Source organism: Peromyscus leucopus, chromosome 1 (assembly GCF_004664715.2).
Source record: "Peromyscus leucopus breed LL Stock chromosome 1, UCI_PerLeu_2.1, whole genome shotgun sequence".
Classification (NCBI taxonomy): Eukaryota; Metazoa; Chordata; class Mammalia; order Rodentia; family Cricetidae; genus Peromyscus; species Peromyscus leucopus.
Genome location: NC_051063.1, coordinates 166,612,164 through 166,637,449, shown reverse-complemented (window position 1 = coordinate 166,637,449; position 25,286 = coordinate 166,612,164). Strand labels below are relative to the sequence as shown.

Sequence of the window (25,286 nt, the reverse complement as noted above, 5' to 3'; positions counted from 1 at the left end):
CCCCCCTCTCCCAGGCTCCGCTAGTGCTCTCTCTCTCTCTTCTCTCTCTCTCTCTCTCTTTTTTTTTTTTTTGCATTTGCACGGGATTGTGGGAGGAAGCGGAGCGCAGCCAGACACCCCGCCGCCCGCCCCCCTTCCCCTCCCCCCTCCCCCAGCCGCCTTGTGCAAAGATGGCTGCACCGTGAGCGCAGAGGAGGAGGAGGCGGCGGCGGCGGCGGCGAGAGAGCGAGCACCCAGTGCCTGCACCCACTCCGGGGCCGTCCGGGACGCCCCCTCCCGAGCGCGCGTCCCCCTTCTCTCTTGCAAGCGCCGGGGCAAAGGCGGAGACAGCGGGGTCCCTCCTCCCCCCTTTCCCTCCTCCAGGGGGAACCCCCCCTCCTTGGCTCAGCGGCTGCACCCCTCCTTTGCCCGCCCCTCCGTCCCTGCCCCCTCCCTCCCCCGCCCGGGGCCTTCGGTGGCCGCAAAGAAAAAAAAAAAAAAAGAGAGAGAGAGAAAGGGAGGAAAAAAAGCAGCGGAGGGAGCGGCGGCGGAGGAGAGCGCGCGCGCGCCCCCTCCTTTCCCCTCCCTCCCCCTCCCCCAATTTCCACCGCGGCCAATTCATGGACAGGAACTACCCCAGCGCCGGCTTCGGGGACCCGCTCGGCGCCGGGGCGGGATGGAGTTACGAGAGGTCAGCGAAAGCTAGGTAAGGAGCTGAGGGGGACCTGGAGAAACGGGCCAAGAGGTGGGGGATTCCTGTCGGGCCTGGGCCTGGGGCCCGCCCGGCGACGCGTGCATCGCCAACTCCCCCTCCGGCTTTTGCAAGGGAGCGGCCTTCTTTGGGTTTGTAACAACGCCGCCGCCCCAGTTTGCAAATTGTAAACTCCGCCAAAGCCAGCTCCGGCTTGCAAAAGAGAAACGAAGCAGACGAGGCGCAAAAACAAATTCGAACCGGGAAGGCCTTGGGAAGATGGGAAGGATTGGCAATGCAAGGCCTGGACTTGCCCCCATCTTTGGATTCCCGGCTTGCTGACCCCTCCCCCCGGGCGCCCCTGGCTCTGCAGCTGCAAAGGTGGGAGGAAAGCAGAATTAGCTCGCAGACCTGGGGGGGCGCGCACCCCCTCCCAGGTCCTATTGTTCCGGGGCTGCGCGAGGCTGGGCCACTCGGGCCCTCCCCCCTCCAAGAAATTCCGCGCGCAGAGTGGGCACGGGGCCCCGCCCCCTTCGTAAGCTGGGTTTCTGTGTGTTGGGGGGTCCTGGGATTAGGGACACGCCCCCTTCTGCTCCCCACCTCCCTCAAAGCTGAGAATCCTGGTTGATGGTGCACTCTTTGCCCTCAGATTTGGGCCCTTGTAGGGGTAGAGTCTGATCTTTTCCTTGTTTGTGTTTGCGTGTGTGAGCGTGGGCCCTTTGCACGCGTGGCTAGCCGCATGTTCACCTGTGAATCTGACTCTTGCAGATTAATCTGTGTTGCGCGTCCTCACTCTTCACCTGCCCTTCAGCCCCTCCCCCTCAACACTTGGGTTTCCCCAGCGTGTACAAGTTTTTCGAGTGGGACTTCACACTCAGGACCTTGTCTTCCCCCACTTGTGAATCGGACTCCTGTTTGCACATGCACCTGGCCTTGCTGAGCCCGTGCCCTTGCACCTCGGCCCCTGGGGATGTACCTCATTCATGTCAGTACTTGTACCTGGGACTTTCCCTGGGTCCTGTCCCCTCTCCACCTTCTCCCCTTGCCATTTGGGACACAGGCTGCCTCCTGCTCCTGGCTTGGCTGGATCCCTCCCCTAATTCAGGGTCTGTGCTGTCCCAGCGGGGCTTGGGGTACCCATGTGTTCCTGCAGGGTTCCAGGAGAGGACCCCACCTTTCACTTGGGCTACTGTAGGTTTTCCCCTGCCGTCCTCTGTCTCTGCATGCCTGTGTCTGCAAACGTGGGACTCTGAAGCCTTGCAGAGTAGGGTCGTTTTTGTGCTCCCCTCACGGGGCAATTGGATTCCTTGGTGTTATCTCAGGGTTCCGTGGAGTAACACCTCCAGTCAAGTGGGAGGTTCCCCAGCCCTCTTCTCAGAGGATAGCTTGAGAGGAGATTCTGACATCTCTCCCTTGCTCTCAGCTTGGTCTACGGCAGCTCCCGGACCTCACACCCAGAAACCGACATCTTGCACCGCCAGGCCTACGCGGCCCCCCACCCACTACAAAGCTATGCCACCAACCACCACCCGGCAGGTACGGGTCCCCATCCCGGAGGGCTGGGGGCCGGTCCGCCCCCCTAGACGCCTGATTGGTTACTGAAAGTTCCACCCCTGCTAATTGGCCTTGCCCTTGGTCCTGGCCCTCTTTTTTTTTTTTTTTTTTTTTTGCCACTTCTCCTGATTGGTTGCCTCTGAGGCTTGCTGGTCCCTGCTTCATTTCATACCGGATTCGTCAGGCGCTTCATGGACCCGCCCCTTTCTCTCCTATTGGTTGTTACCCATCAGGGGCCCCCAAATCCCACCTTCTCTTCCAGGCTTTTCCTCCTCTCTCTAGCCCATCCCCGTCCTTTCTTTCCCAGTGAGTTTGCCTGGTCCTTTGGCTCCTTGGTTCCTTTTTTTTCCCTTATTGGCTCCAATTTTTTTGTCCCGCCCCTTTTCTTAGCGTAACCTCTCCACCAGCACCGTGGCCTTGCCGCCCACACCTCTGATTGGTTCCCTTCCCTCCAATTTTTAAACCAGTCCAGATTGACCCCTGGTTCTCCCGGTTGGCTCTTTCCCTGTTTTCTGCCTCTTTGGACTTTTTGTGGGTACTTCGGGGGTGCTGGGAATCGAACCTGAGCCTTACACGTGCGGCACTTAGCAACGCCTTTCTTCCCTCCATGCTCCCCGCTCTCCATTCCAGCCTTTCTTTACTTTTGAGACAGGGCCTCACTGAATTGCTCAGGTTGTCTTTGAAGGTCTGATCCTCCCGCCTCAGCCTCGTGAGGACTGAGTTGAAAGGTGCTGGGTTCTGTTTGCTTGTCTGCCCTTCTCCCCGGCCATTCTGAACTGGCTCAGGGCTTTCTTCTCCTCTGACCCCCTGCCTCCACCTGGCCCGGTTGACCTGCCCTCTCGTGTCTTACCAGGCCTCTCTGGACTTTTTGACACTGGCCTCCACCACGCGGGCTCAGCAGGGCCCGACGCCTCCGTCATGAACCTCATCTCGGCCCTGGAGTCCCGGGGCCCCCAGCCCGGCCCCTCTGCCTCCTCTCTCCTCTCCCAGTTCCGAAGCCCTTCCTGGCAGACAGGTAAGCCGTTGCTAGTTCCCAGGGGGCTGCAGAAGGGCCGTGTCGTGGTCCGCTCTGACCTGTGGTCTTCTCCTTCATCCCTAGCCATGCACACACCAGGCCCCACGGAACTCTTCATCTCGGGTGCCCTCCCGGGCTCCAGCACCTTTCCGTCTTCCTCTGCCCTGTCTGCCTACCAGCACCCAGCTTCCTTCGGCAGCCGCCCCTTCCCGGTGCCCTCCTCCCTCAGCCTCCAGGACCCACCGTTCAGTCCTCCTGCCAACGGGCTCCTGTCCCCCCATGACGTGCTCCACCTGAAGCCCTCGCAGGCACCCACGGTGCCCTCCTCGCTGGGTTTCGAGCGCCTGGCGGGGGGTGGTGTCTTGGGGCCTGCTGGCCTTGGCCCTGCTCAGACCCCCCCTTACCGTCCCGGTCCCCCAGACCCCCCTCCCCCTCCCCGCCACCTCCCCACGCAGTTCAATCTGCTGGCCTCTTCCTCCGCAGCCACCGCTGCGGAGCCGTCGTCCCCTCAGCTGTACAACTTCTCGGGTGCTGCCCCGGGTCCGCCCCCCGAGCGGGCCCTGCCCCGACAGGACACCGTCATCAAACACTACCAGCGGCCGGCCAGTGCCCAGCCCCCGCCGCCCCCGCCGCCCGCCCATTCACTGCAGCACTATCTGAGCTGCGGAGGCAGCTATCCCTCCATGGGCCACCGGGCCAGCTTGGCTTGCAGCCCTCTGGGAGGCGGGGAGCCTTCCCCGGGTGCCGGAGAACCCAGCAAGGGTGGCCCCAGTGGAGCCGCGGCTGGAGCAGCTGGCCGGGCCGCAGGCCCCGAGCCTGCTGGGGGAGGTGGGGCCGGGGCCGGGGGTGGGTACCGCCCTATCATCCAGTCCCCTGGTTACAAGGCAAGCAAGGGAGGCTATGGACCAGGTACGGGGGGCGCCACCAGACCCCCGCCGCCTCGATCTACCGCCACACCCAAGTGTCAGAGCCTGGGTGGACCAGCGGCTGCCTATGCTGCCGGAAAAGCCTCTGGGGGTGCAGGGGCCGGGGGCCAGGCGTATTCTCCCGGTCAGCCCCAAGGGCTTCTGGGACCCCAGGCCTATGGGCAAGGGTTTGGAGGAGGTCAAGCACAGGACTTAAGCAAAGGCCCGAGCTATTCTGGTGGGCCTCCGCAGCCCCCCAGCGGTCCCCCACCTCCTGGCCTGGCTACCTGTCAGAGCTACTCTCCAGACCAGCTTCAGGGCCAGCTCTATGGGGTACAGGGTGAGCCTTACCCAGGGCCAGCTGCCCATTCACAGGGGCTCCCCACCGCCAGCCCCTCCCTCAGCTACAGTACTGGCCACTCTCCCGCGCTCTCAGGCCATGGAGGTGGCTGGGGACCCAGTTCTCTGGGAGGTGGTGGAGAGGCTAGCCCATCTCATATCATCCGGCCTCTCCAGTCACCGCCCGCTACTGGCCGCCCTCCTGGGGTTGGCTCTCCAGGAGCGCCCGGCAAATACCTGAGTTCCGTCTTAGCTTCAGCTCCATTCCTGGCGCCCCCTGGAGCCAGCAACTATTCAGGCGCAGCAGGGGCCTACAAGGGGAAAGGAGACGGCTCAGAGCTGCTTGCCGGCCCTGGCGGTGCTACTGCTGAGCGCACAGAAGATGAAGAGTTTCTGATTCAGCACCTGCTTCAGGCACCCAGCCCACCTCGGACCTCAGGGGCAGAAGGCTTGGTGGGCGAGGATGGGCCGGCTGGTGCCTCGAAGGGACTTGGGGGCAGCGGGGGAGCCGGAGGACCGCCGGGCACACCTTACGAATTGGCCAAGGAAGATCCCCAGAGGTACCACCTGCAGAGTGTCATCCGGACCAGTGCCAGCCTGGATGAGAGTGCCACAGCTGCGCTGGAGCTGGGCCTGGGGCGGATGAAGGAGAAGAAGAAGGGGCCAGAACGAGGCGGTGAAACCCCGGAGGGACTAGCCACCTCAGTTGTTCACTATGGAGCAGGTGCCAAGGAGCTGGGAGCCTTCTTGCAGAAGAGCCCACCTCCCCCGCCACCCACGGCCCAGCCAACCCAGCCCACACCCCACGGCCTCCTCTTGGAGGCTGGAGGTCCTGACCTTCCGATGGTGCTGCCTCCGCCTCCCCCCCAGCTGCTCCCTTCCGTGCTCAGCCACGCCCCCAGCCCCTCACCCAGCGCCCCCAAAGTTGGCGTCCACCTCCTCGAGCCAGCCCCCCGGGATGGGGCTCCCCAGCCGCCCCCTCCACCGCCCCCACCACCACCACCTATGCCTCTGCAGCTTGAAGCTCACCTTCGCAGTCACGGCCTGGAACCCACAGCACCGAGTCCCCGTTTACGACCGGAGGAGAGCCTGGAGCCTCCTGGAGCAATGCAAGAATTGCTCGGGGCTCTGGAACCGTTGCCACCAGGTCCTGGGGACACTGGTGTGGGACCACCTAACTCAGAGGGCAAGGATCCTGCAGGCGCCTACAGAAGTCCCAGCCCTCAAGGGCCCAAGGCACCACGGTTTGTACCCCTCACGTCTATCTGCTTTCCCGACTCACTGCTTCAGGATGAGGAGCGGAGCTTTTTCCCCACCATGGAGGAGATGTTTGGTGGAGGGGCAGCTGATGACTATGGCAAGGCTGGACAGACTGAAGACGACGGAGACCCCAAGACTGGTGCCGGCCCACCCCCTGGTCCCACTGCTTATGACCCCTATGGACCCTACTGTGGAGGCCGGGCATCTGGAGCTGGACCAGAGAATCCAGGCCTGGGTCTGGATCCCAACAAACCCCCTGAGCTTCCCTCCACAGTCAATGCAGAGCCACTGGGCCTGATCCAGAGCGGGCCACACCAGTCAGCGCCCCCGCCACCGCCCCCACCGCCCCCGCCACCACCGGTCTCCGAGCCCAAGGGTGGTCTCACCTCGCCCATCTTCTGCTCAACCAAGCCAAAGAAGCTGCTGAAGACATCCTCATTTCACTTACTACGGCGTCGAGACCCCCCCTTCCAGACACCCAAGAAGCTGTATGCGCAGGAGTACGAGTTTGAGGCTGATGAGGACAAAGCTGACGTACCCGCAGATATCCGTCTAAACCCGAGACGCCTGCCTGATCTGGTGTCCAGCTGCCGCTCCCGACCAGCCCTCTCACCACTGGGGGATATAGACTTTTGCCCACCCAACCCTGGTCCTGATGGCCCTCGTCGCCGAGGCCGCAAGCCCACCAAGGCAAAGCGTGACGGTCCTCCCCGACCCCGGGGGAGACCCCGGATTCGTCCACTGGAGGGCCCCACCATTGCTGGGCCAGCCTCGGCCGCCATGGCCGCTGATGGGGCCAAGAAACCTCGGGGCCGGGGTAGGGGAAGAGGCAGGAAGGCTGAGGAAATGGGAAGTACTCGGTTGGAGCCCCTGAAACCACTTAAGGTGAGGGGGACTGGGTCTTGGAGGGGATGGGCTGGACTGTCTGAGGTTGAAGGTGGCAGGGCGGTCTAGGCATCGGAGTTGTGGTTACCTTGTTAAGAAGCACTTAGACAGTTACCTGGATGGAAATTTGGTGTCTTCAGGAGCTGGGATATTGTAATGTGGTGTTCCTGAGAGGACAGGGTGTCAGGAACCAGGTTCTGAGTCTTGGAAATGGAAGGATGGGCTGGGCATTCAGATCCTGTGTGCCTGAATGTTATGGAAGGTCTGGGTACTGGAAGGAACTATTGGCCTGGCCTCCTACCACTTAAATAAGGTCATTTGGATTGAAATCCAGGGCTCCACAGCCTGGTTGAAGGATTTGGACTTGGTCTAAAGTGAGGTGGGGTATGGAACTCCAAGGTCTCAGAGACTTGGAAGGATAAAATGTGGATCCCTGGATCTGAGGGAGGAGGCCTCTGGCGTGGGCCCCTCCCTGGACCTTGACTCTTTGCTGTCCCCATGTCTAGATCAAGCTGTCTGTGCCCAAGGCTGGTGAGGGCATGGGAGCACCTTCCAATGATGCCATCTCCGGTGTAGACCACAATAGCCTGGATTCCAACCTGACCCGGGAGAAAATTGAGGCCAAGATCAAGGAGGTAGAAGAGAAGCAGCCGGAGATGAAGTCAGGCTTTATGGCTTCTTTCCTCGACTTTCTCAAGTCAGGCAAGCGGCACCCGCCACTCTACCAAGCCGGCCTGACGCCTCCACTAAGCCCCCCTAAGAGTGTGCCAGCCTCCGTGGCCCCCCGGGGCCTGCAGCCCCCACCACCCACCACACCCACTGTGCCGCCGCCGCACCCCGCGCCTTCGGGTCCTTTTGGCCTGGGGGGCGCGTTAGAGGCCGCGGAGAGCGAGGGGCTCGGGCTGGGCTGCCCTTCGCCCTGCAAGCGCCTGGATGAAGAGCTGAAGCGCAACTTGGAGACGCTGCCCTCTTTCTCCTCTGATGAAGAAGATTCTGTGGCCAAGAACCGAGACCTACAGGAAAGCATTTCCTCGGCCATCTCTGCCCTGGATGATCCACCTCTCCCAGGGCCTAAGGACACTGCTAGGCCAGAGGAGCCGCCCTTAGGCCCTGCATCTACAGCTGCAGTCTCAGGGCCACCCCCTCTCCCAAGCCTGCCCAGCACCAACAGCAATGGAACTCCTGGTGAGCTCTCAGAAGGTGGTCTGGGGACGGTGTGAGTCAGCACGCACGGTTGGTTTCTGTTGTGTAGCCGAGCATGTATGGCAAAGGTGATTTCCTGAGTGACAGAAAAAAAAAATCCTTTCTGAGAAGAAACATCTTTTTTCTTTCTTTTGGTTTTGGTTTTGGTTTTTTGAGACAGGGTTTCTCTGTGTAGCTTTGGTGCCTGTCCTGGATCTCGCTCTGTAGACCAGGCTGGCCTCAAACTCGGAAATCCGCCTGCCTCTGCCTCCCGAGTGCTGGGATTAAATGCGGGAGCCACCACAGCCCATCGGGACATCTTTTTTTAATGAACTCAGAAGTGCTGCAGGGAATCACAGGGCCTGGTACAGGGCCCTAGAGAATGCTAGAGACAGAATAGGTTGTAAGTGATAGGGACGTCATGGGGTAACAGAGAAGTCTTAGGAACTGTTAAGGAATGTGAGCCTCAGAAGTGCTCTGAGGAGTCAATAGTGAGGCCTGGGTGTGGATTCAGTGATAGAGCCTCTGCTTGGAATCCCCCAGTGAGGGGCTGGGGTGTGGCTCAGAGGTAGATCCCCTGCCTAGAATCCCCCAGTGAGGGGCTGGGGGCGTGGCTCAGAGGTAGAGCCCCTGCCTAGAATCCCCCAGTGAGGGGCTGGGGGTGTGGCTCAGTGGTAGAGTCCCTGCCTAGAATCCCCCAGTGAGGGGCTGGGGGTGTGGCTCAGAGGTAGAGCCCCTGCCTAGAATCCCCCAGTGAGGGGCTGGGGGTGTGGCTCAGTGGTAGAGCCCCTGCCTAGAATCCCCCAGTGAGGGGCTGGGGTGTGGCTCAGAGGTAGAGCCCCTGCCTAGAATCCCCCAGTGAGGGGCTGGGGGTGTGGCTCAGTGGTAGAGCCCCTGCCTAGAATCCCCCAGTGAGGGGCTGGGGTGTGGCTCAGTGGTGGAGCCCCTGTGGAGAATCTGCCAGGGAAGGGACTCATGGTGTTTTTCCCAAATGAGTGAAAAACTTGGGTTATATCCTTAGTACTGTGAAAAAGTAACTGGGGGACTGGGGAGATGGCCCAGTGGATAAGTGTGCTTACTGCTCTTCTAGAGGGACCCGGGTTTGGTTTCTAGCACCCACATCCAACTGCCTGGAAATCCAATTCCAGAGGATCTGGTACCCTCTCCTGTCTCTGTGGGTAGCTGTGCGCACGCACGCGCGCGCGCGCGCGCGCGCGCGCACACACACACACACACACACTCACTCACACAGTCATTAGATAGATGTGGATGGCATTAGAAGTCTATAGCAGCAGATAGGGGAGGCATGGGAGAGGTTTGTAAAAGGTCGTGAATGTCCTAGCAGGGAGCGAGGAATTGGGAGTCACAGAAGGGGCCTAGCTTCAGAGTCACACATTAGGTTATGGAGCTAAGGGTTAACCACGCGGCGGTGGCACACACCTATAATCCGGGCTCTGGGGAAGCAGAAGCAGGCGGATCTCAGTGAGTTTGAGGCTATCCTGGTCTACAAAGTGAGTTCCAGGAGAGCCACGGTGGGTACACAAAGAAACTGTCTCAAGAAACTTTTAAAAAAGAAAAAAAAAAAAAGATTAGACAAGGTCTTCAAGGGCTTGGAGACAGCCCAGACGGACAGGCCTTAGCTCCATGTGGTTGCTGAAGCGGTGGTGGTGGTCTCGGAAGGAAGCGGGAGGGACCTCTTCGGGAGGGATCGGCTCCTGCCTCTGCTCCACCCTTAGTGACGCCTAAGGACACTTGTGGATGTGCTGGGGGCTAAGTGGCAGTTAGAGGCCCAAGGATTTGTACGGTTAGTAGAGCTGGGCATAGTAGCACCTGACTGTCATTCTGAGGCTGAAGCAGGAAAATCGGGAGGTGACGGCCAGCTTGGGCTACACAGGGGAAGTCCAGAGCAGACCACGTATCTGACCCCTCTCTCTTTCTCTCTCTCTCTCTCTCTCTCTCTCTCTCTCTCTCTCTCTCTCTCTCTCTCTCTCCTCTCCCTCCTCTCTCTCTCTCTCTCTCTCTCTTCTCTCTCTTCTCTCTCTGTCTCTCTCTCTGTCTCTGTCTCTCTCTCTCTCTCAGAGCCTCCTCTGCTGGAGGAGAAGCCCCCACCCACCCCACCTCCTGCCCCAACGCCGCAGCCTGCCCACCTCCACCCCCACCCCCACCCCCAGTTCCAGCCTTGCCTCACCTACTCCACTGGTGACCCCTGTGGCTAGCTCACCTCCTCCACCACAGCCGCCACCTCCACCGGCACTGCCCTCGCCACCCCCGCCACCCCCGCCACCCCCGCCAGCAACCCCAGCTGCCCCACCAGCTGCCGCTCCAGAGGAGCCTGCTGCTCCGTCCCCAGAGGAGCCTGAACCTCCGGACGCCCGGCCTCTGCACCTTGCTAAGAAGCAGGAGACCGCAGCTGTGTGTGGGGAGACAGATGAGGAAGCCGGAGAGAGCGGTGGTGAGGGCATCTTCCGGGAGCGGGACGAGTTTGTCATCCGTGCAGAGGACATCCCCTCCCTCAAGGTGAGTTTCGGCATTGCTCACAAAGGGAGCCTGACCAAGTGTCACTGACTGAGCAGCTGATGAGTGACAGGGCCGCTCACTGTAGGTCAGGCTGGCTCCCGATAGGAACCTTCCCCAGGACGGGGTCTCACTGCGAGCTCTGCCTGGGCGGCCAGCCTGTGTGGGAGTGCAGGCAGAGTGTTACCAAGGTCGGCTTGCTGTGATGCTTCTGGGTCCTCGGTGGGTCTGACGTGGCTGGTAGAGGTGGTGGGAGAGGACGCTGGCTTTCATTCACTCTGTCCCTCTTCCATGATACTCTCTGAGCCTTTGGGGTGGATACAGATGGACTATTTCAGGCTGCGTGTTCTTCAGTCACTTCTGAGTCTCTGCATCACCTTCTGCCCACTGCAGAAGGAAGGGTCTCCGACTAGACTGGGTGTCCGTACATATCTAGAAGGCTGTGTGACATTGCGTCTGTTTAGCAGAATGACAGAGGTGTCTGCCTCCCCATCCCCCAGGGCCTTATGACTTCTCGAGCGGTGGGCTCTGGACCAGATTCGTAGGGCCAGACACTAATTCCCTCCTGTGGAGGACCAGGCATCAGATCCTGTCAGAGCAGCTGGTTACCCCTCTAACCTTCATGCCACTAATGCAGCAGTGAGCACATCTTGCCTGGCAGGTCCGTATTGTGGAATTTAGGATTCAAAATTCATCACTTGGTAATTCCATTTCTTGGGGATTTCCTACCAGAAGGGATCCAACCAGAGCATATTCTTTTCCATTTACATACTTGATATCAACCTAATGCAGGTCTGTGTAACTTGCAGGTGGGTAACAGCTGTTTGCTTTGGGATGCTCACTGTATGTCAGGCTGAGTTTAATTTTTTTTTTTTTTTTTTTTTTTTTTGAGACAACAGGGCTTCTCTGTGCAGCCCTGGCTATCTGGAACTCACTCTGTAGACCAGACTGGCCTCGAACTCAGAGATCCACCTGGCTCTGCCTCCAAGTGCTGGGCTTAAAGTCCTGCGCCACCAGTGCCTAGCTGAGTTCTAAATTCTTAGTGTAGATCTGGTCCTGCTGGTATCAGCCTGCCATCCCAGGTTCTGTGGGGGTTGTGGCAGGAGGACCCTAAGTCCAGGACCTTCCTGTGCTACAGAATAGAGGGAAGGCCAGCCTGGAAAATATAGTGAAGAAATTAATACAAAAAAGGCTGGGAACACAGCTCAGTGACAGTACACCTGGCTCCTGATAGGAGCCTTCCCGGAGACGGGGTCTCACTGTGAGCTCTGCCTGGGCAGTATCTCACTGTAGGTCAGGCTGGCTCCCGATGGGAGCCTTCCCGGAGACGGGGTCTCACTGTGACCTCTGCCTGTCCCATCCTCATGACTACAGTACTGCAGATATATACCACCATGCTTGGCCATAGTCCAGTTTTGTATTTTGTTTGTCTTTCTTTGTGACAAGGTCTCTACAGAGCCCTGGCTATCCTGGAACTCATTATGTAGACCAGGCCGGCCTCAAACTCGCAGAGACCTGCCTCTGCATGCGCTACCACTCCCGGCTTCCAGTTTTGTAAATAAAGATTTATCAGCAACATGAAATCTGTGGGTGTGTCACATGATCTGGCAGAGTGAACTGGAAACAGCCAGTAGTATTAACCAACTTCCTGCTCCCAAAAGAATTAGGTGTACTCTAAGAGGTTTGGTTCACAGGCATATCTGGCTGAATCAGGGGTACCCTGAAAGCATGGTCCAGCAATAGGATGCTTGCCTAGAATCCCCCAGGGAGAAGCTGAGGGTGTGACTCAGTGGTCAGTGTTGGTCAGGAATCTCTTTGGTCCTGGGCTTGGTGGGGTATGTCAGCTGCTCCCATGAAGCAGAGCTGATGCTCAGCTGGCTGCCATCTCTCTGTCGTCAGCACAGGAAGGCTGTTCTGCATGTCTTTGGTGGGATTATGCATTGCCATTGTGCACATTGTATTGCATTGAATCTCAGCTGGTTCTTTCTCCAGTTCACATGGACATTGGGTTGAATTCATGACAAGGACAGAAACTTACTAAGAATTTTTTGTGAGGTGGACCTAACAATTTCAGTTTTTTGTTTCGTTTATTTTGAGTACTGGGAATTGGGGCTGGAGCGATGGTTGATTGGATAAGGGCAAGGTCTCCCTAATCTACCCAGGCTGGCCTGGCTCTCACTTGTGGGTGATCTGGCCAGGTTGCACTTTCCACAGTCCTTGTGCTGTGTCTTTTCCCTGGTGAACAGGGCTCCAGGCAGTGCCTTCACTAGCCCCATCTGACAGACCAGGAAAGCCAGTGGGCCTTGGGAAGGGACCCATTCCCTGGCCAGGGCTGGGACAGGAGCCAGGGCCCATCCATCTGATACTACCCAGCTGGTGTGGGATAGGGAAGGGGCCAGGCGAGGACTCAGATGCTTAAAATACTACTCAAGTGTGCTCGGTGGCGGGCCCCAGCCCCGAGGCCATGCCTCTTGCTGGGGTCAGGGACTCCTGGAGGTGAGCAAGTCAGGCTTCTCCCGAACCGGGTTTGCTGGACTCCACTGTACCTCCCCTGATGAGGAGGTGGACTGCCATGTTGTCGTCCTAAGCCTCAGTGTTCTCAATCACAGCTGGTGACATGAGCTTCTCCCAGGGGTATGTTGATAATGCTTACGTGACCTGGCCTATCCTGGTCTCTACAGCCCCCACACAGAAGGTGCTGGAAACATTGGATCTGTTGCTGTGATATTAGACTGGCTTTTACTACAAGGCTTGGTAAATACTCAGTAAAATACAGAATGTATGTCAGGCTTTGCCATGATTTGCTTTCTGGCATTTTTTTTTTTTTTTAAATCACTGGTGGTCTGAGCAGTGTTGTTTTGAGGCTGAGGCAGGAAGGTCCTTAGGTGAGTCCGTGACTCTCAGACCAGCCTTGGAAAGCAGCAGACGTGTGAAGCTGATATTCCAGAGCTTGGAAAGTAGAGCCAGTAAGGTCAGAAGTAGAGGTCAAAAACAGATTTGAGGCCAACCTGGGCTACACGAGATTCTCAAATGAAACAAGAGCTAGGGAAATGGCTCAGTTGGTAAGTCCCTTGTAAGCTGGGGACCTTGCTGAGCTCTGTCCCACAAACTCTCTGGTGGTGTCGACTTGTAGTTCTAAGTCTGCTTAGGAGGCAGAGACAGGTGGATCCCTGGGGGCTTGCTTGCCAGGCAGTTGAGGACCTGAGTTTGACCCCTAGGACTCACAAGGTGGAAGGAGAAAAAAGATTTCTATGAGTTGTCTTCCAATCTCCACAGCTGAACCACGGTGCATGCCTGTATACGCACAAACGGATTTATATTTATTAATTAATATTAAGAATTAGGTCCTGTGAAATGGTTCATTAGGTAAAGGCACCTGTCCCAAAATCTGATGGCTTGAGTTCCATTTCTGGGACCTTCACTGAGGATTCTAGGCAGGGGCTCTACCATTCACTCACACCCCCAGCCCCTCACTGGGGGATTCTAGGCAGGGGCTCTACCACTGAGCCACACCCCCAGCCCCTCACTGGGGGATTCTAGGCAGGGGCTTTACTACTGAGGGACGTCCCAACTCAGTATGAGTTCATTTCCACAAGTATAGAAAATTCAGGTGAGCCAGGGGATGATGGTGCACGCCTTTAATCCCAGCACTTGGGAGGCAGAGTCAGGTGGATCTCTGTGAGTTTGAGGCCAGCCTGGTCTACAGAGTGAGTCCAGGGCAAATTCCAGAATAGCCAGAGCTAAACAGGGAGTTGGGAAGGGAATTCAAGTGAAATTGGCCATTGGAATGTATTTTATTATTTAAGTCAAATATCTAAGCCAGGCATGGTGGCACACGCCTTTAATCCCAGCGCTGGGGAGACAGAGGCATGTGGATCTCTGTGAGTTCAAGGCCAGCCTGGTGTACAGAGCGAGTCCAGGACAGCCAGGGCTACACAGAGAAACCCTGAAGAAGAAGAAAGCTATATGGATAACTGGCTTCCGGATTGGCTGGCACAGGCTTGGCCACTGTACTTCAGCGTCCTGTCTGTAAAAGGAAAAGGATGCTGCAACTCAGTTCTGGAGAAGGGGAGCGTCATGGCCACTGTCAGGCCCCATGTGAGAAATATGGCAGGTTTGAGGAAATGCTAGGGTGAGGGGCTGGACCATGAGTACAGGCCGGGAAGGAGGCCAAGGCCAGATCATGGAGGGCCTGGGGTACTGGGGCTGGGTGGACAGCTGCTCTTGAAGACACAGTCTTTGCTGGTGGGGCCCTTGGTCAGCAGGGAGGTTTCAGGCCCTCAGAGCCATATATTTGTTGCTGCTGTCCATGACTGCCTTCCTGTTGTTGGGACCGTGCTTCATTTGATTTTGTGTATGGTTTTGCTCTCTTGCTCTGAAGGGCCTTGAACTCTGACACACCAGAGATTTTCTTGCCTATCCAAGCATGGTGGATCTCTATAATCCCTGCCCTTGGGAGTCTGAGGCAGGATTACCACAAGTTGGAGGCTGACTTGTCTACGTAGAGAGTTCCAGGCTGCTGGACCCAGCTAACCTTCTTGTTACATAGCATCCGTGGGTGTGGGTAGCTCACCTGCTCACATTCCTGCTGCTGACAGCAGCACCTGGCTTCGTTTATCAGGTCACATTCTTAGGAGATCATCTGATTGGTCCCAGTCATCCTTTGGTACCAGGATGGGAACTCGTGATTGTCCTACCCATTGACAGTTGGAGTCAGATGTCCTGCAGTGAGCTGACTTCCTCGGTATGGGGCCCACAAGATGGGCCGCTTCCTAGTCAATCATTGAGCATCGTTGGCTATACGATTGACAGGAAGAGCGCCTGGAAGTAAAGCCTTAAAGATAGACTGGGGTGGATGCAAGGATGTGATATCTGGGTTCATCCTGAAGACTGATGGGGAGCTGTGGAGATGGTTCAGCTGCTCTTGGAGAGGACCTGGGTTCAGTTCCCCAACACCCACATTGTATTCCTCACAACCATGGATTCTGCCCCCAGAGGAGGATGTCTTGCCCTCTTCTGTCCTCCTAGGGCACACGCACCCACAGACAGACTTGTAGTAATAAAAGTCATTAATGAAGAATAGGAAGGGTGCTTTGGAGGAAGACCAAACGCTCAAGTGGGAAAAGAGCAGAGAGGCAGATCTGGAGAGGCTTGGTGCCTGGTAAGGAGCCCTAACAGGACTTCATGGAGGTCTCTTCCGAACCAGAACAGGGAGTTTTTTGTTCTCACTGGTTGCGCATGAAAGTCTGTGATGTGGCTGCAAGCTTTTGAGAGGTCTGATTCCTGTAGGGCAGGGTTTGGGGTAAGGGAGAGGACTCGAAGGCATTGGCTGCAAGCTTTTGAGAGGTCTGATTCCTGTAGGGCAGGGTTTGGGGTAAGGGAGAGGACTCGAAGGCATTGTTTCCCTGCCGGGCTGAACGGCTGTGTATTTTGGAGCTGAGCAGAATGTGGTCTGAGATAGACTTATCTTGGGGGCCCCTGACCCAGCCTGTGATGTCGCAGAAAGGACGGGGTGCAAGGTGCCACTTTCACCCTCTCTGTGCTTTTCATTCAGCAAGTTGTGAACCCCTTCTTTACAAGTACGTGACGATTCAAGAATCATAAAAAAGGAGAGTGTGGGAATAAATCCCACCAGGCTGTGACCACATAGTCATCACTTGGCATGCAATACCATACTGTGCTGGTACTCAAAGCAGGCATTACCAATAGATCCCAGGTCCTGCTACTTCTGAGTACAAAATTAAAAGGCAGACATGACTAATTGATTGAAGTTATCATCTGAATTCTTCCTGATCACTTGATCTGTAGTCTTTGAATGCAATAACCACATCTCTGCATTCTGGTGTCACCCAGGACATACTTCACTCTTTTCAAGTACCCATTTAGACATCACCTCTTTCAGGAAGCACCTTTGTGTCTCAGTCTGTAAGCCAGGCTGGCCTCAACGTCAAAGCAGTCAGACTCCCAAACTGCTGGAATTACAGGCCTGCAGTACCACGCCTGGCTTCTTTGGGCCGTTGAGTGTTTTTTGTGCCTGTGTTTTCTCTCCTCTGTGGTCCCCTTCATGTGTGAAGGTCAGTTGCCGGGGTAAAGCCTGTGCAATGGGACCCTGGTGCTGCAGCCCTGGGAGTGGAGGATGTCAGAGGTCCAGAGGGAGAGCCTGTCTGTCCCTGCTGTCCTTCATCTGGCAGGTTGATGACATGTCTCATACCTGACACCTAGGGCTGGAAGCCAGGGAAGAAAACATGTCAGGAAAGTGCCCTATTGCTGAGCCACACCCCATCCCCTCACAGGGGATTCTAGGCCGGCGTCCACCATTCAACTCTTTACTTCTTGAGCGAGTGTCTTACTGTGTGTCCTTGCCTGGCTTTGATCTCAATCCTCCTGCCTCTGCCTCCTAAGTGGCAGGGATGATTGGCCCACGCCATCATGCCCATACTCCATTCTGTGTATTTGTGTGTCTTGCTCCCTGTGTTTGGAATGCCTCGTGAAAGGCCCTGTGGTTATCACTGTCTCCTCAGATTGCTGTACTAAAGTAGCAGGAGCCTGGGTGGCTTATGGACAAATGTCTTACAGCTCTGGAGACTGGGAGTTCAAGGTCAGCCTGCAGCAGATTTGGTTTCTGGTAGAACCTTCTTCCTGGTTCTGGATGGCACCTTCCGGCTATACCCCCAAAAGAAGGGGCCAGACTAATTGTTTTTTGCCTCTTTAAAGATTTGTTTTATTTTATTTTTATTTACATGTATGTCTTTGTAAGTGTATGTGTGTGGGCCCTCGGAAGGCCGGCTGAAACTGCTGGCATTTTTGACCCACCTGAAGTGTGCTGGGAACTACTGAACGTGGTTCCTCTAGAAGAACGGTATGCTCTCTTAACCAGTGAGCCATCTCCTAGTTCTATAGATTTTCTCTTTATATTATCACAAGTTATTGCTTTGTTTGTCTTTTAGCATTGTGTTCAGAAGTAGTGAGATCTGGGGTCAATTAGTGATGTCTGCAGTGAGTACCAGTCCCAATATTGAGGCCTGCTTGCTAGATAACGGCTGTCTATTCTTAGATTGTACAGTTTGCTTACACAGACACACAAGTGTAGAGAAGGTGTTCTAACAGTCTCCTGAACAGGAGGCACAGAGAGGGTCTTGACTAAAGTCACACGTGGAGATGAGGCAGGGATGCTGGTGTAGGAGATGACCACGGCTGTGCATCTCTGCTGCTGTGTTCCTGGGTCTAGCAAGTATTCATGTATCACTGATGGTGGGAACGTGTTCAGAGCTTACTGTACTTAAATATCAGTAAGTTAAAACACTGTGGTGTAAGCAGAGGAAGCCTGCCTACTCAAGCGTTCGGAGGTGGCTGGGCCAGATTGTGCAGCCTGCCATCCCAGATCCAGGGGAGGCTGAGCCATGAGGATGGTAATTTAGTGAGGCTGTCTTAGATCCTGGGGGTGTCGCCCTCATCCGTGGGGGCCTAGGGGGTCAGCAGTGCCTCAGCACACGCAGGACTCTGCGTTCAGCCCTGACACTGGAAAAAAGGAACACTTTAACGAGACACTAGGAAAACATGGGGAATCGGGCTTCATCTTGGGGGTTAGGGCATTACGAGACCATCAAGAGGGCAATGCTTGTAGGTGGGTCTTCATTTTGGGGTTTTTTTTTTTTTGTTTGTTTGTTTGTTTTTGTGACAGCCTTGCAATGTAGTCTAGGCCAGCTTACACTTGTGACAATCCTCCTGCCTCAGTTTCTTGTGCTGGGATTAGAGGTGTGAGCTACCGAGCCTCTCCAGCTTTGTGTTTTCTCTGTGGGGACAGGCCAGCAGGGCAAGGATGAGGGTAACCTTGTAGGCCTCCCTGTTCTCCTCCTCAGCTGGCACTACAGACCGGCCGTGAGCCTCCGCCCATCTGGCGCGTCCAGAAGGCTCTCCTGCAGAAGTTCACGCCAGAGATCAAGGACGGCCAGAGGCAGTTTTGTGCCACCAGTAATGTAAGCCATTGGGTTGTAGTGCAGACTCTGGGGGAGTGCTCAGTACTGGGGTCCCTCTCTGGCATGGCCCAGGCAGGGTGGAGACCTCCTTTTCCGGAGGTGTGGGTTTTTACCGGTAAAGCATGCTGGCTCTCACAGGCTTTGGTCCCTCCACAGTATTTGGGTTATTTTGGGGATGCGAAAAACCGGTACCAGCGCCTCTATGTGAAGTTCTTGGAGAATGTCAACAAGAAGGATTATGTGAGGGTGTGCGCTCGGAAACCCTGGCACCGGCCCCCATTGCCAGTCAGGTACCAACAGTGACAGGGTCCCTGAGAGGGAAGGGTGAGGCTGGTTCCACGTACAGGAGGTGGAGCTTTTCAGTGAGGGAGCTAGAGCCAGGAGACAAGCTGGGAGAAGGAGAAAGAGACCCATAGTGGGAGGTGGCAGACCCAGAGAAGCAGGCAGCAGAGACTCAGAGAGATAACCCAGAGAGGGGATGGCCGCGACCCAGAGTGAGGGGCACTGAGAGACCCAGACCCAGAGAGAGGAAGGAGAGGCTCAGGGAGGCGGGAGAGCAGAGGTTTCCCACCTACGCATGAAGAAAGCATGCACAACATTTGTGAGCGTTATGGGATATATCTCAGGGTCCCAGGGCGTGAGAGTGAGAATCTTCAACCTGCTGATAACAGTCTCTTCTGTCCTTTCCCAGACGGTCTGGGCAGACCAAGGGCCCTGCCCCTGTGGGGGGCAGCTCTGCACCTCCATCTAAGGCCCCAGCTCCACCTCCTAAGCCCGAGACCCCTGAGAAGGTAACATCATCGGAGAAGCCTCCAGAAGTGACGCCGGAGCCCGCCGTACCGGAGCCTCCTGCCCCAGAGAAGCCCTCCCCACCCCGACCTGTGGAGAAGGAGAGGGTAACTCGTGGTGGTGACCGACCTTTACGGAGCGAACGGGCCACCAGTGCACGGCAGATGAGGAATGACCGGAGCCTGGCCACGGGACAGTCCACCACCTCCCGGCTGCCCAAAACCAGGCCCACGAAGGTGAAGGCCGAGCCACCTCCGAAGAAGAGGAAGAAGTGGCTGAAAGAGGCAGTGGGTAATGCCTCAGCAGGTGGCAGGCCCGGGGGCAGCTCCTCAGACTCAGAGTCCTCCCCTGGTGCTCCCAGTGAGGATGGTAAGTTCCAGTGGCTGAAGGCGGAGGGGTCACTAGGGAGGGAACACTGGCCTTCAGGAGGGGCAGGGTGAGTGTCAGCCTGAGGGCTGCAGACAGCCTCCACACGATGGGGACCAAGGGAGCTCCTCCCCAGCAATGGAAGGAGCTAACAGTTAACAGTCACAGTCACTTTCCTATATAATGATGTGTCTGTCTGCTAAAACCTTGGTACATAATTGCTTTATTTTCAGGACAGCCCTAAGAGGTAGCTGCTGTAACTCCATCTAGAAGATAGGCATGCTGACATAGACCAGCCATCCGGGGCTACATAAGAACACTGTATCAAAAAAATGAAGAATAGCTGGGCGGTGGGGGCACAGGCCTTTAATCCCAGCACTGGGGAGGCAGGGGCAGTTAGATCTCTGAGTTCAAGGACAGCCTGGTCTATAGAGTGAGTTCCAGGGCTACACAGACAAATCCTGTCCTGGGAAACCAAACAAAATCTAACAAGACATTTCCAAAATAAAAATGAGGGTGAGATGTAACTCACTGTTTGAATCTTCTGTATTGCAGAGTAAATCAATTAGTTACAGACTATATAAATAAACAAATAAAGCACCGTGTACAGATGAGGGAACAGCACCAGGAGGAGCACCTGTCTTGGGTGCTCACCAAGTCCATCGAAGCCGGCAGCACTGGTTATGCTGAGTGATGGGTGGCTTGGGTTCATCACAGGTCTTTCTCTGTGTAACAGCCCTAGCTGTTCTGGATCTTGCTCTGTAGCCCAGGCTGGCCTCGAACTCACAGAGATCTGCCTACCTCTGCCTCCTGAGTGCTGGGGTTAAAGGCGTGCACCGTTGCCGCCCGGCTCCAGTGTAAATTTTTAACTTGGTCTGTGTTCACCTATGAAAGCAGTTGGTCACTGTGGTCCTTTCCCTCACGGCTTTTTCGTCTTTCTTTTTTCTTTTCTTTTCCTCCTCTTTCTTCTCTTCCCTCTCTTTTCTCTGTTTTTATGATGATGATGATGATCTTATGTAGCCCAGGATGCCATGGAACTTGCTATGTACTTGAGGGTGGCCCTTGACTCTTGGATCCTCCTGCCTCCACCTCTGGCATTACAGTGCTGGCGTTACAGGCGTACATCATCATGCCCACTTGTTTGGTGCTGGGAATGGGACCTCGGGATTTGTGTATGCTGGACGAGCACTCTGCCAGCTCAGCTACATCCTCAGCCCTGTCTCTGCGCTTTGTTCGGATATGTTTGTTTCAGTGGAGTCTCACTCTGGAGCCCAGGCTGGCCTTGAACTCAGATCCACCTGCCTCTGCCTCCCGAGTGGGAATGAAAGTGTGCCCACCACTTGCAGCTGATCTGTCTTGATTCACTGTTTTCGTAACCAATTTCAAAGGAGCCACACTGAGTTAGGCCCAGTTTACTGGCCCCAAATGGCAGTTCTTGTCACTCCATGTTCTTGTGACCTTGAATGTGTCATTCCAACTGAAGAGGCCAGGCCACTTTTTCCTGACCTCAGTCAGCAGGGGCTTGCCTGTACCCTTTTAGCAAGAGTCTGCCACTGAAAGTCGTGTGTGTGTGTGTGTGTGTGTGTGTGTGTGTGTGTGTGTGTGTGTGTGACAGTAGCCTAGGGATAAGTCTGTGTCCCATCTCTCCCCAGAGCGGGTAGTTCCGGGACGGTTGCTGAAGACCCGGGCCATGCGGGAGATGTACCGCAGCTATGTGGAGATGCTGGTGAGCACTGCCCTGGACCCGGACATGATCCAGGCCCTGGAAGACACGCATGGTGAGCTGGGCCAGGGACGAAGGCTGGGCCTCTGAGGAGGGAACCAGTGGTGGGTGGGTGCTGGCTTCCTGGGCCTGAAGAATGGGCCTGGGGAGGAGGGATAGGCCTGTGGTCAGGTCCGGGGTTGAGCACTGGACACTTAGTCCTTGGAGAGGAAAGCTGGGGCCTGGGGAGGAGCACTAAACCTGGACTCAGTGGTCCCAGGGAGAAGGGGATTTGGGGACCCCAGCCTCTTTCCTCCTGTGCATGGGAACTGCTATCTTCTGACACCTCTGCTCTTGCAGATGAACTCTACCTTCCACCCATGCGGAAGATCGATGGCCTCCTCAATGAGCACAAGAAAAAGGTCCTGAAGCGGCTGTCACTGAGCCCAGCGCTGCAGGTGCTTGGGGGCCTGAGTGGGGCTTGCATGGGGCCCAGATCAGGTGTGGAGACTGGAGTGAGGGGTGCCAGCCACGTGAAGTTCCTTAAGTTCTTCCCTAGAGGAGGGCCATTGCAAGGGCCTGCTGTCCTGGGCTCAGTTGGGAGATGAAAGCTAAAGCTGGAGAGGTCTTGGCTTCCCAGCAGGCCCAGAGCGGATGTTCATAGAGCAAAGGCCGGGCCTGGTGCTTTTGTTGGGCCACCCTATAACCTGGCTCCTGTCCGTATGAGACAAGACTCTCAAATCCCAGGGCTCAGTCCTGCCTGCCATTTCCCTCTGGCATGGCCCGCTTTGCTGGATGGAACCTCCCAGGGCCACCTTGAGAATCCTGAGGTACAGTGCTGACGTGGCACCCAGGATCCTAGTCCTGATATCATGGGGCTGGGGTGTGGCTCAGTTCGTAGTGTGCCTTGGGTCCATCCACAGGACTGCCTTACCCAGACATGGTGGTGCAGGCCTGACACCCTTCACGCTGTAAACGTGGGAGGCTGGTCGTGCTTCTGGATTGTTTGGGGTGGCTTTTAGATTGTCACTGAGAATTAAATCTGGGATAGGATAGTAAGTTGTCTTGGAGATGCTTGGCAGCATGTTAGTCTGACTTGGAAAAGGTAGGATAAAAATTTTCATCTGATTCTAAGGATTCTGTTTGATACATTTCTTTTGGTTTTTGGTTTGGTTCGGTTTGTTTGAGACAGGGTCTTTCTAGGTAGCCTTGGCTATCTTGGAACTCTGTGTGTAGACCAGGCTGGCCTTGAACGCAGAGATCAGCCTGCACATACTTGTCATCCCAGCTATGTGGTAGGCTGAGGCAGGAGAATCAAAACTCAAAGCCATCTTGGGCAACTTAATGAGGCTGTGTTACAAGATAAAAAGTAACTGTGTGCTACCACGCTCCTGTAATCCCAGTACTTGGAAGGAAGAGGCAGGTGAATCTCTGTGGGTTCAAGGCCAGCCAGGGCTACATAATGAGATCCTATCTTTAAAAGAGAGAGAGAGAGATGACTCCAATTGGTAGTAGTCTGACTCTGCTCCCCTGGGTCAGATGTTCATCTGGCTTACACAGTTCTGGGATAGGTTGGGCTTGCGCTGTGAACTACAGGACACAATTTTAGATAGAGGTGGCATATGAATGTTTCACCTTCATGCATGCATACGCACCAGGTGTGTGCAGTGCCCTCAAGGCCGGAAGAGGGCAGCAGATCTCTTGGAACTGAAATTACAGGGGGCTGTAAGCCGCCATGTAGATGCTGGGAACCAAACCTGGATCTTCTGCAGCTTTGGACCCATCTCTCCAGGCTCCAGTGTGTGTGTGTGTGTGTGTGTGTGTGTGTGTGTGTGTGTCTGTGCACGCGTGTGCGTGCATGCGTGTATGCGTGTGTGTGTGTGTGTGTGTGTGTGTGTGTGTGTGTGTGTGTGTGTGTATTTCCACTGGAGGCCAGAGGCTGGCTTCAGACTCCCCCATATTTGCAGTTGTGAGCCACTCCATGTGGGTGCTAGGAACTGAACCTGGGTTGTCTGCAAGAACAGAGCTGTCTCCCTGTGCCATGGAGCACATAAATTGGGGTGTTACAGAACGGTGGGCAGAAAAGGGGTATTTGGGAGATTTGAGGCCGTGATAGAGTCATAGGGGCAGGACAGCCAGGCCTAGGAGAGAGCATATGCCCGTGGGTCTCCTGACACTCTTAGGGGACAGTGTGTGGGTCCGGGGAGGTGGCCCTGACCCTTGGGCTTCCCGCAGGATGCCCTGCACACGTTCCCACAGCTGCAGGTGGAACAGCCTGGAGACGGCTCCCCCGAGGAGGGGGCTGTGCGGCTGCGGCCTGCCGGGGAGCCCTACAACCGCAAGACGCTCAGCAAGCTCAAGAGAAGTGTCGTGCGGGCCCAGGTAGGCCCTGACCCCGGGAAGGGTGGCCCTCGGTGGAGTGGTGCTGGCCGGGGGTCTGAGCGTCTGCTCCTCTGTGCAGGAGTTCAAGGTGGAGCTGGAGAAGTCGGGGTACTACATCCTCTACCACTCTCTACACCACTACAAATACCACACCTTCCTGCGCTGCCGAGACCAGGTGAGCCCCGGGGTCTAGACTCAGGGTCCTGGTCCCATCCTCTCCCTAGCCACGTCTTCCCATGCAGCCTGGCTTTGCTTCCCCACAGACCCTGGCCATCGAGGGCGGTGCTGAGGACCTGGGTCAAGAGGAAGTGGTCCAGCAGTGTATGCGGAACCAGCCGTGGCTAGAGCAGCTCTTCGATTCCTTCAGCGACCTGCTGGCCCAAGCACAGGCCCACAGCCGCTGCGGGTGACTGCACCCGGCCTGGCGAGGAGGGCACCTCCTCCACGAACTGAGAACTGGACAGAACTGTCCTCTGGAGCTGACGTCGGAGCTCCCTCGCTGCCAGGAGGGAAGGGCCCGTCCTCAGCCAGGGTGTATCCACACAGCCCTCCCCTCTGTCCCTCTGACGCCCTCCCCGATTCGTGTACAGAGAAATTATTTATATATATGTATAAATGTCTATTTAGTAACACTTGCCCTGGCCCAGCCCTCCCAACACAGCCATTGCTCCTGCCCCTCCACCGTGTACATAATGTATAGGAAAATTCTATGTATGGTTGAGGGAGGTGGGACAACTTGAGAGAACTGGGGGACGCCCTCTGCTCTCAAGCTCCCCCCTCCAGGCCAACATCTTTGCTAAAGGCTGCTCCCCAAGGGCGTGTGGTGTTGGGTGGGAGGGGCCAAACATCTTGTTAATTATTTTTAATCTTATTTATTGTACATACCTGGGGTGGGGGAGGGATGGAGAGGGAGGGTGATTAGGCTCCCCTCGTCCTGCCCTCCGGTTCCTTTTCTACAGCATCTGTCTCCCCCACCCTCAGCCCACGTCCTTAGTCTTCTCAATGTGGTTCTATTTTTTAATGCCTTTCTCTGTCCCTCCCGGCTCCTTTTTGTCCTCTTCCCTCCTCTCCCTGACCTCTTGCTCTTGGGCGCTGTACGACTCACCTTGTATACACTGTGTACACAGAACCAGCCAAACGAAACCCAACAGCAACACTTTACCAGCAGGCTGGAGTGCTCTGTCTGCGGCGGTGGGGTGGGCCTGGGCGGTGGGAGCAAGGGCAGCCAAAGGGCCTTGGATGAAGCCCACTCAGGTCGACAGCCTAGGGTTAGTGTGTGTGTGGCCCCGAAATGGAATGATCTCACACAAGCACGAATTTTGTTGTGGTTTGTCAAGATCAAGGATGTGGGGGTAGACGGATCTGCCAGGCTGCCCGGGGGGTTGTGGCCGCAGGATCCCCACGTAAGGCTGGAGGCCTCGCTTCTTTACGGTGTGGTGTTTCCTTGGAACTCACTGAGCATTCAGTTCACTGACCAGGAGGAAGCCATCTAAGTCATCCGCCATTGTCTCAGACTCCAAAGCCTTGGGGCTGGAGAGGTGGCTCAGTAGTTAGAACCCGAGCTGCTCTTGCAGAGGTCCACACTGGATGACGTACACAGAAGACAACTGGACTCCACTTTTTGGTCTGCTGTGGTCTAAACTCACCAAGTAACCAGCTGACATTGAACTTCTAATCCTCCTGCTTCCACTTCCCAGGTGCCAGGATTATAGGCGTGTGGGTCCCGTGTCCCCGCCTCCCCAACCTG

The 25,286-nt window shown here is 56.1% G+C and overlaps 1 protein-coding gene across 1 annotated transcript; it reads left to right on the top strand.

Moving 5' to 3' along the window:
- The first annotated feature begins 516 nt into the window (after positions 1 to 516).
- On the top strand, positions 517 to 24,706 carry Prr12 (proline rich 12). The gene is given in 16 exon segments (XM_028861864.2): positions 517 to 685; positions 2,094 to 2,206; positions 3,078 to 3,239; positions 3,324 to 6,628; positions 7,135 to 7,813; positions 9,890 to 9,951; positions 9,954 to 9,993; positions 9,996 to 10,327; positions 18,184 to 18,300; positions 18,457 to 18,590; positions 18,992 to 19,458; positions 21,108 to 21,233; positions 21,518 to 21,615; positions 23,393 to 23,539; positions 23,619 to 23,714; positions 23,803 to 24,706. Coding segments are annotated over 16 exon segments (6,111 nt in total). The 5' UTR covers positions 517 to 599; the 3' UTR covers positions 23,950 to 24,706.
- Positions 24,707 to 25,286: the final 580 nt, after the last annotated feature.